General features: G+C 40.6%; 1 protein-coding gene across 1 annotated transcript in view; it reads right to left on the reverse strand.

Annotated features, from left to right (window-relative positions):
• Window positions 1-11,057, reverse strand: part of Impg2 (interphotoreceptor matrix proteoglycan 2) — a 59,420-nt gene that overhangs the window by 28,454 nt on the left and 19,909 nt on the right. Inside the window, exons 8-9 of the mRNA XM_028760302.1 lie at window positions 9,505-9,666; window positions 4,404-4,462 (exon numbers count right to left, since the gene is read on the reverse strand). Coding sequence (XP_028616135.1) covers window positions 4,404-4,462; window positions 9,505-9,666 — 221 coding nt within the window. The remainder of the gene's footprint in view (window positions 1-4,403; window positions 4,463-9,504; window positions 9,667-11,057) is intronic.

The raw sequence follows: 11,057 nt of genomic DNA on the forward strand, positions 1-11,057 counted from the left end.
GTCATATAATTCATCACTGTGCACGTTTCATCACCATTCACATCACATTGTTCAAAATGCCTTCTCAAGTGGAATACACCAAATCAGGCCTACTATGTGCTAGAAGTCAAAAGATAGAAGAAAGAAAGAAAGAAAGAAAGAAAGAAAGAAAGAAAGAAAGAAAGAAAGAAAGGAAGGAAGGAAGGAAGGAAGGAAGGAAGGAAGGAAGGAAGGAAGGAAGGAAAAGGAGGGAGGAAGGAAGAAAGAAACAAAGAAACAAAGAAAAGAAAAAGAAATGAAGGAAGGGAGAAAGGAAGAGAGGAAGGAAAAGAAAGAGAGAAAAGAAAGGAAAGTGAGTTTGAGGCCAGGCTGTAGTTCTAGGACAGCCAGACCTACATAGAAAGACCCTGTCTAAAAATAATAAGCAAAATAAAGTTTAAAAAGTAATGAAGGTTAAAAAAAGAACAGAAGGCCGGGCAGTGGTGGCACACACCTTTAAGCTCAGCACTTGGGAGGCAGAGGCAGGTGGATTTCTCTATGGATTGATAATTTACTTATAATTTTCCTCTCTTAGAAGCCTGGTAAATACAAATGGAGTCTATGAAGCAAATTCTTAGGCTAACTCTAGAAGTGTTTAGAGACTATGGTATCATTTCCTCATTGTACAGTCTTACTTTAAATCAGTAGATCTTAACCTTTCTAATGCTGCAACCCCTTAATATAGTTCCTTATATTGTAGTGACCCCCAACCATAAAATTATTTTATTGCTATTGTAATTTTGCTAGTTATGAATCATAATGTAAATATATGAGGATTTGTATTTTTTCCCTCTTGTCTAGTGAGGACATTTTGCTTTAGAGACACATAGTCTTGTTGGAAATTATGTAAATAGGAGATATCAGATATCTCGACCCAACAGAATTTGCATATACATGTAGGATTTCTGATAAGTGACTCCCCCAAAGGGGTCACAACCCACAGGTTGAGAACCACTGCCTTAAATCATCTTTAGAATGCTGCTCAATCTAAATGCTATATATACATACTTTCATTATCTGAAGCAAAATGATAATCAAGAAAGCCCATATATATCCAGATTGTTGTATTTCTCTGTATGTTCCAAGACCAAGGACAAGCCTGTGGTCCAGCTTGTGGGAAAATGATCAGCAGAAATTCAGAGAAAGTAAGAGAGCACTGCTTCTACCCTCTCACCGTCAGTGGTCAAACCACCAAGAGGAGAGGTGATGAAGCAGTCTCCAGCTACACAGTTGGGGGACTAAGGGGGATCATCTTACTTTGGAATGTAAATAAATAAAATAATTAATAAAAAAAATAAGGAATAAAAAGAGCTCACATCAGCCACGTGAAAGGGCAACAGTGTCTCAGATTGTCTCATGAGACCTAGGAATAAGGGCAAGTTGATTGTCTAACAAACTGGTCTCCCAAGTAAAGCAATTCGAAGAAGGGTCCACAAAAACAGGCCCTGGGATGCCATTTCTGTATACAGAGCAGTCAGTTTAGATTGTGCCCTGTTTTGAAGACTTGTGAATAAGGAACATAACAGTTCCTACATCCAAGAGCATTCTTCCTTCAGAAGGATTCACAGGCACCGTGGATATCAATAGAAATACGTTTTTAGTAGCATCCACTATGACTGTGCACGATACTAAATGGAACAATATAAAACACGTTCCTTACATAAATAGTGATATGACAGCCTGAGTAGATGTCCCCCAAGCAACATCATGGCAGGAGCTGTGACTTTCAAAAGTTCAATTCAAAAAAAAAAAACTATGTGTATATTCCCAAACAAGAGAATTGTTACTATATAAGAAAAATGTTAGTGTTTTCATAGACTATCCTAGTAAAGATACAGGAGACTGCTAACAGGTTGCTTATCAAAAGGAGAACTGGTTATATTTTTGTGATCCATCACTCTGTTTTCCTTTTGATTTGTCTGTGCTATGTATTTAAATTCCATTCATGAAAATAATAAGATGCATTCCTAGTTTTAGAAAAGGAAGTGCATACAAATCCTACCAGCAATTCTGATTCTAGCAATGTATCATACAGATTTACCACAATAATATTTTGTAGTTAAAAAGAAACAACCCAATTATCCAATTGTAAGAGAATGGTGAGATTAATCGTGAGCATATACATCCTCAAAGAACAATACACAAAGGAAACCAAGTGAGATGGGAGGGAAGGGGGGAATCTGAGAGGGGCTGAAGGGTAAATATGCTCAAAACGCCTGAAATTCTCAAAGAATAAAAACCATAATGCACATATAGAAGTGGACTAAAACCAAAATTTCTGATTAGCAATATGTTAAGCAATTAACTGCAATCTTTGGCTCTTAGTCTCGTAGCTCGGTTTCAAAAGAAAATTAAAGTATTTTTTGGAGGAAGAGAAAAGTAAATTCAAATAGCATGACATTAAAATTAAATGACATGAATGTGAAAAAGAAAAGAAAGAAAGGGGAGAGAAGAGGGTCTGGAGAAGTGGCTCAGAGGTTAAGAGCCCTGGATGCTCTTCCAGGGCACTCAGGTTGAATTCATAGCACCCACATGGCAGCTCACAACTATCTTTAACTCCAGGTCCAGGAGATCCCACACCCCACTTAAGCATGCATGCAGGCAAAACACCAATGTGCATGCAATAAAAAAGTAAATGTTTAAAAAGAAAGCCAAAAAAGATGACTTACAATTACGTAATGCATAATTATGTAATTGCAATGACTTACAATTACAAGTATTAGACAGTATTAGACAGACCAGCTAGCCTACAGTACGTGGCACAGCTTTGATGTTTGCTTATTTTACATAACAGGAATGGAACAGAATTTCTTAGTGTGGAGCGGTGCTCAGCAGTTAAGAGCACTAGCTGCTTTTCCAAAGGACCCTGATTGGATCCTCAGCACCCACATCTTGGCTTACAACTGTCTATAACTCTAGTCCCCGGAGATCTGACACCCTCTTCTAGTGCCTGGGGGAGACTACACACATGTAGTGAACAGACACATAGGTAAAACATCCATATACACAAAATAATTTTTAAAAAAGTTTAAAAATAGAAGTTCTCCTACTCCTGAAACTGTGCTAAGTATTTCACAAAATAAATTACACTTACTCCTCACTAAGATACATTAAGGACTGCCAATATCCACACTGTATGTAAAGAGACTAAGAAAGAAAGGACTTTCAATATTGATTTACCCAAAGGATCACAAAAGCACTTTTAATAAAGCAGAACTCACAGATAAATTTATTTTATACAGGGCAAAACTTGAGATTGAGTAATCCACTAAAAACAATACAGTCCAAGGTGCATAGGCAGTATTCCCAGCCAGATGCACTGCACAAGGTGGCTCCAAATGAGTAAGATCTTCAAAGGCCCTCCTTCTCGTAACCATGGAGGAGCATATGTAAAAACGGTAGGGGGTCGATTGGAAGGGCTGTTGTGGTGTGAGATAAGGTAGGTAGTTCAAGGGGCAAAACCTCTCTGCACTAAAAAGATGTGTGCCCTTGGGTCAATGATTTCTATTTTCTCTGTCACATGAACACACACATAGACATAGTCAAACACATGTACATACATACATATATACACACTCATGTACAAACATGCACACATGCATACACACTCACAATCACTCAAACATATACTTACACACACACATATGCTCACACACAAATACTCACACACATGTACCACACACATATACACACACGTGTGCACACATATACACAGTGTACACATACACACAGGCATACTACAAGTGCTACATAGACACTCGCTGTTATTGCTGCCACCACACGTGCTGCTGAGAACATTCAGCACAACCTCAACCTGCCCTCTTGTATCCAATAACTGGGCAATAGTTATAGCTAGTTCCCTTAATGGAAGATTCATGCACGGAGGTTAAGAACAAGCACTAAAATACAAGCTATTTCATTTCAAAATCTCTCCTCCACCCTCAAGTGAGAACTGCTTGTCCACAGTAGGCAAGTTCAATCCTTTAAACCTGTTCCTTCCTCTGGAAAGGGAGGGTTGGAAGTCACCTGAGGATTGATAGTCACCTCACTACAACCTTGAGAACCTTCAGAAAGGTCCTGAAGTCATTTTTAGTCTGACTCCATCCAGGGTCCCATATCAAAGGAGAGCTATGTAATTTGTAACACAAAGCTTAAGTTCTTACTATGATCTACCTACAGACCAAGCTACATCTCCATGATACATTGCTTTGCTTCTCATTAGCTCAGTTTCATCTGCATCTAACTAGCGTTGGAATACTAATTTACCACAAGTAACACTATTATAGCACTCCAATCATGTGCTGCTAGAATACATGTGATGAACACCAGGCTTTTCCATTCAAAGAGTAGCACTGCACATGTGCATTTTTAAAGCGTATCTCTACCTGAATTCCAGAACACGGATGCCCTTGTAGCCGGGTAACCCTGTGAATGCTTTTTCAACCTGTTAAGAAAACAAAAATAAAGATGGTAACTATGTAGAACGTACAAAAGTATATTTCAAATGCTTTAAAGAGCAGAATACAAAGTAGACTCTTACCTTACAATTATCAGAGCTATAGCTAACTTACAACTATCAGAGCTTGTACACGTAGATAAAAAGTGACTATGGTTATAGTCGTGATAGAAAATGTTTGCCACAAGACTGTCACAATTACTTTGTCGTTTTGTCTTTTGTGATTTTAATGTGCTTTAATTTTATTTTTTATTTATGAAAAGCACACTTCTTATTAGTTAAAACATTTTCCTCCTTTTGTGTGAAGTATTAAGTTCATTTCAAAAGATACTACAATAATTCATAGAACAGTATTTTTAAATGCCCCTGTCTCAGTTGGGAAGTTGGGCTTAGCTAGCACCCTGGCAGAGTTGAGTGTCTGTTTTCTGTAAGTGGGAACATGTCTGAGAGTGTCTGCTTCCTGTCTCCACATCACAAGAGAACTAGGAATGCATTCAGCATTCAAAAAAAAAAAAAGTCTACAAGGCCCAAAGTTAAGAAGCAGTAGCCAGATAACTCCACTGGTTAAAATGTCAATTTATAAGCGTCACATCCATGAGAGCTGGTTTTAATACCAAGCCTTTAAAACGCCACCACATCGTTCCATCAGAGCTCAGTAACTAGAGAGAAAAACAAATGCCAGACTGGGGATCTAAAAATAATCTAATCATATAAAAATATGTATTTAAACAAAAGCTAATATTTAATCCACAGTAATCCCAAGGGTGGCTCACCAGATGGATGATTTGGGGGCTGACACAAAAAAATGAAAATATTAGGGGACCGTAGAAACTTCTCTGGGAAGTTCCTTTAACTGCATCCTCACAAAACCAGGGGAGTAGAACTTTTTAAAATCTTGGTTCAAAACAGATCTTCTTCATTCAAATATAAAAAAATTCAAGGGGCTGTTAGAATTGCTCAGTCAATAATGTCCCTACCACGCAAGCATGAGTACCTGAGTTTGAGTCCCAACGCCCACATGGGAAAGCCTGAAATTCCAGAGCCAGGAAGGGAGAGACAGGAGGATCTCTGAGGTTTGCTGACCATCCTAAATTGTCGAGCTCCTGGTTCAAAAGCACATTCTGTCTCAAAAATTAGGATGTTTCCAACCAATTCCTCAAAATATCAGAGAGTAGAATTTTCAAAATCTTGGCTCACTGAAGATCTTCCTGATTTCAGAATGAAGAAGCCAAGGATGACTGACTCTGAAGTTACTTACAAGTCAATTATCTAACACTGCCATCCATGCTCTGCCCATTGAACTACACGCCCTTCTATTCCCCCTGCTTCATGATACATACATTTGAAACTCATTAGAGTTTCTGAAGGAGTCTCTGTACAGGACTTAGGAAGGACCACTTTGAAAGGCAAATGGACAGTTAGAGAGGTGGCTCGATGGCTAAACTGTTTGCCATGCAAGTGTGAGGACCTGGATTCAGATCTCCAGAAACTGACATAAAGCCTGATGCCCTGAAGATCATCTGTAATCCCAGTGGTCCAGGTTGGGAGCAGAGACAGGAGAATGCCCGGGAGCTAGCAGGCCAGACAGCCTGAGACGCACATCAGTGAACAACAGAGATTCTGTCTCAACCAAGGTATAAAAGCAAGACCCAAAACGGAACTTGCCCTCTGTTCTCCACATGAAGGTTGAATCACACACATGTAACACGTACACACACACAGACACACACACAGAGTCAGAAGAAGGCTTTACTTGACAGTCTGCTCATTTTGAGGCTGAAATAACCATGAACAAGTTGCTGCCTCCTGAGCCTCACTTAAAAGGTGAAGATACTTGCCTGCATCCCTACAAGCAAACAGTTGGCAGCAGCTCGTAGAAGCACAGTAGAGAAGCTGCCTTTCCCATATTGTGCCTGCCTTCCTCAGATCCTCCCACATTCAGTGTCTTGAGCCCTTTCTGTCATACTTGGTATGGCCTCGGATTTACCATGCTCTCTCTCCTAGCCTCATTAAAAAAAAAAAAAAAAAAAAGATTTATGGTAGAAAACATCATCCTGAGTGGGTAACCCAGAAGGACATGCATGCACTGATGAGCGGATATTAGCCACAATATAGTGTACGATAACCATGCTACAATCCACAGACCCAAAGAAGCCAAATAACAAGGAACGTCCAAGGGAAGCTGGTTGAATCTCAGAATGGGAATTAAAATAGATTTCAGAAGTGGATGGAGGGAGGGAACTGGGTGGTAGAAGGAATGGGGAGAGGGGATCAGGTGTAGGGAAGAAAACAGAAATCGGTGGGAGGGGGCATCTCTAGGACGTTCCAGAGACCTAAGATGGGGAGGGGACAGGGCATCTAGTGGGGGATATGGATCCTTAAGTGGCCACTGCTTATAGCCAGCCAGGACTCCCAGTGGAGGGATAAGGACAGCAACCCACCCATAAAACCTTTGACCTAAAATGTGTCCTCCCTACAAGATGTGCAGGGACAAAGACAGAGCAGAGAAGAAGGAAATGGCCAACTAATGACTGCCCCAAATTGAGACCCATCCCATGGGCAATCCTGATGCTATTAATGATCCTCTGTCATGCTTGCAGAGAGGAGCATAGCATAACTGTCCTCTGAGAGGCTCCACCTAGTAGCCAGTGTAAACAGATGTGAGACCCAGAACCAAACATAAGATGGAGCTCAGGGAATCTTGTGGAAGAGTTGGGGGAAGGACTGAGGGACCCAAAGAGAACAGGGACTCCACAGGAAGACCAACAGAGTCAACTAACCCGGCCCTTGGGGCTCTCAGAGACTGAACCACCAACAAAAGAGTGAATACAAACTGGACCTACGTCCCCTGCACATATGTAGGAGATGTGCAACTTGGTCTTCATGGAGGTCCCCCAACAACTGGAGCAGAGGGGAGTGCTATCCCTGAACTGATGTTTGCCTGTAAATTTCATTCCCCTAACTGGGCCACCTTGTCTGGCCTCAGTGAGAGAAGAGGTGGCTATTCCTATAGTGACTGATGGGTTCCCCCGTGGTGGAGGAGCTGCAAGAGGGAGAAACTGGGACCAGAAGGGAGCTGATATTAGGATGTAAAATGAATAACTAAATTAATAATAAATAATAAAAAAGAGTTATGGGGTCTGAACCTCCTCCCTTATAAGCAGGTTTTCACTCCCCTGTCTCCCAGTATTATTTAGCAGGTAACACATGGGAACACCCTGTGTGCCTGTGCCATGAAGGGAGAGCATTGAAGGAGCTGATGTCATTTGCAGAAGGTAGAATGGACACCCCCAAACACACACACACAAGCACACACACACATACACAGGGCAGGGGGAGGGAGAGAAGGAGGGAGAGAGGGAGGGAGAGAGGGAGAGCCTTCCACACAAGGAAATAGTTATTAGGCCACATGTCACTCGGGGTCAGAAGGGGCTGATGGTGCAGACTATGGCCAGGAAAGGGGAAGAGATGGCTTATGGTTAGCCCAGATCAGTCACCTCCCATCACCTCTTAGTGACCACGGATCTCATAAAGTCATTACTGAGGAGACACCTTCCAGAGTATTTATCAAACTTTCTCTAAATCTCCAGTCATTCCTGCAGTTGTTTACTGAAATGCTGAAGCTTATTAAAGGTTCCTTAATCCAGGCAGGAAAGCCAGACGGCCAATTCACGACAGTGTCTGATGCCAGGTGGCCCCTGGCCTGGCTGACATTTCTTCCACATGCCATACAGCCTTGCAACTTGGCTGCGCAGTTAGGAAAATGAATTGTCTGGCCTGCACTGCCCCCATGTCTGATGGCTGTGCTGATGCTGCTTGGCTGACAGACGCATATTTTTGTTTCCCATCTGGACACAACGACGGGGAAGGAAATTAAGCCGAGGTAATGGAATTAACAAACTTGGTCAAAGAGACGTCAATTAAGTAGGAGTGAAAAGAAATAAACAGGAAGAAAGGATGCGCCCAGTTATCACATACAAGAGTAAACGGCATTCAGTGCCGTACTACGGAAGAACGAAGGCTCACAAGAAGGTATGAGTGAGGTTTAAGGGAAGAATTCTGCAGTCAAACTCAATCCAGAATCCTTCCAGAAGGTAAGTAATGACGTGGTTTAACACGTGGTTATTTAGAAAAACCTCTTCTTTTTTTTTTAAAGATTTATTTATTTATTGTATGTATGAGAGTACACTGTAGCTGTCTTCAGACACACCAAAACAGGGCATCAAATCCTATTACAAATGGGTGTGAGCCACCATGTGGTTGCTGGGAATTGAATTCAGGACCTCTGGAAAAGCAGTCAGCGCTCTTAACCACTGAGCCATCTCTCCAGCCCCTAGAAAAAAACTCTTTTTAAAAACCTCTCGCCAGAGGATAGAGACAAGGGGGATTTATTTCCTCATTCCTCTAGTGTTTCTTTACTTTGCACACACATTATCTGTGAGTGACCTACTTAAAGAGTCCGAACTAAGAAAATAGAGCTGAGCTGGATGGCGGCGGCACACGCCGTTAATCTCAACACTCAGGAGACTGAGACAGGCAGATCTCTGAGTTCAAGGTCAGCCTGGTCTCCAGTGAGTTCCAGGACAGCCAGCGCTGTCTCAAAAAACAAACCAGAGAGAGAGAGAGAGAGGGAGGGAAACATTCTTTCTCCAAACATTGACAAACTGAAATTAAAGCATAGAATTCACTTTTCTTTGGCTACGGTGAGTTACAAAGAACATTTATTTGTTAATGGGTAGAAAAATACTGTTTCTAAAAGAGAGCTTGTGTCTCTGAACTTTTCACAAATTTTTCTGAAGAAGTGGCTAAGCTTCGACCATACGAAGCCAGTAGATGGCAAGCTTGAAACCTTAACTTACCCATTAGCACTGTAGTCGTGAGAGACTTAATCCCCCAAAACAAACATGTTATACAATCAAATGAACCATCCACATGAGTGATTTTTGTTTCCTATCATGCACATGTTAGAAAGAAATAAAAGCTTCTTCCAAAAGACTTTTAAAAAAAGAAAAAAGAAAAAAATCACACACCTCTGAAATAAACTCTTCCACAAGAAGCCGGTAGAGGGCGCTGGAGGGATCCCGCAGTTCTTCACTGTATTGCTTTCCCAGAAGTTGGATGCTGAATTCTGCTATCTGTTCAGCAGCTTGTTGTGGGGGCTCTTCTGTCACATTCTCAATTTCATTGCTGATCTGAATTTAGAAAGAATAATAAATACCAGTATTTATTCACACAGTCAATAAATATTTACTGACTCTCCTCAAAGTTTCACATCTAAGGATGACTTTTTATGTAGTATTCAATTATACAATAAACTGAATCACCTTTAGGCTATACATGAATGTAATAATCACTGTAGACCTGCACATAATCTTTCAATACACATTGACAAGGAAGAACAAAAGCCTTTCCATAAAAAATTATCAAGGTGAGTTAAAAAAAATAGTTGAATCAAAACATGGGTTGGAGAGATGGTTCTAAGACATTTTGGTCCAAGAATCCCTTTAGACTCTTGAAAATAATTCAGCAACTCAAAAAAAGGAGTTTTTGAAGTATATTACAACTACAAACATTTACCAACAAAAATTTAAAAAGATCAATTTGAAAAACATATACTAATCCACTTAACAATAAGAAGAGTAGTTTGGTGTACTGGTGTATGCCTTTAGTTCCAGCACTAAAAGGCAGGGGCAGGCAGATCACTGTGAGTTCAAGGGCAGCCTGTGTGATAGTTTAAATGAATGCACCCTCATAGACTCATAAGGAGTGGCACTATCAGGAGGTATGGCCTTGTTGGAGTAGATACAACCTTGCTGGGGGAAGTGTGTCACTTTGGGTAGACTCTGAGATTTCAGAAGCCCGAGCCAGGCCCAGTGTCTCTCTCTTTCTGCTTCTCGTGGATGCACACACAGAAATCTTAGCTATCTTTCCAGCACCATGTCTGCCTGCATGCCATCATGATTCCCTCCATGATGACAATGGACTAACTTCTGAACTTTCGAGACAGCCTAAATTAAATTGTTTATTTTATAAAAGTTGTCATGGTCATAATGTCTCTTCACAGCAAACGAAAGCCTAACTAAGCCAGCCTGTTCTATACAGTGAACTCTGGGCCAGCCAAAGCTGCATATTGACACCCTGTCTCAAAAATAAGAAGAAAATATAACAGAATAAGCTGATTTCATACAATAGTCAACAGCAGATGCTGTGAAGCTGAAGAGTGACATTGTTTATATTTTTACAAACTCTTGAACAGACTGTCTGGCTTAATACAAGATGGCTGAATTCACATGTTTATTTCTGTATTCAGTTTGTCACAATATGCTATTTTAATAGACGCAACATGAAAAAAACCTGCCCACACAAATATGAACTCAGGAAGAATGAATAAAGTAATAATCTTTTCAGATAACTTGGACTATTCTGTAATAACCAGCTATACCTGCTTTAAAGGGGATCATTTCTTAAACAGCAGTTGCCATTGGTCAAAACCACAATGAATTTTTTGTTGTACTCTATAAAATCTAATACACATACACACACACTACATATACATGCCACACACACTCACACACACATATAT

Source organism: Grammomys surdaster, unplaced genomic scaffold (genome assembly GCF_004785775.1).
Source record: "Grammomys surdaster isolate TR1022 unplaced genomic scaffold, NIH_TR_1.0 126398, whole genome shotgun sequence".
Classification (NCBI taxonomy): Eukaryota; Metazoa; Chordata; class Mammalia; order Rodentia; family Muridae; genus Grammomys; species Grammomys surdaster.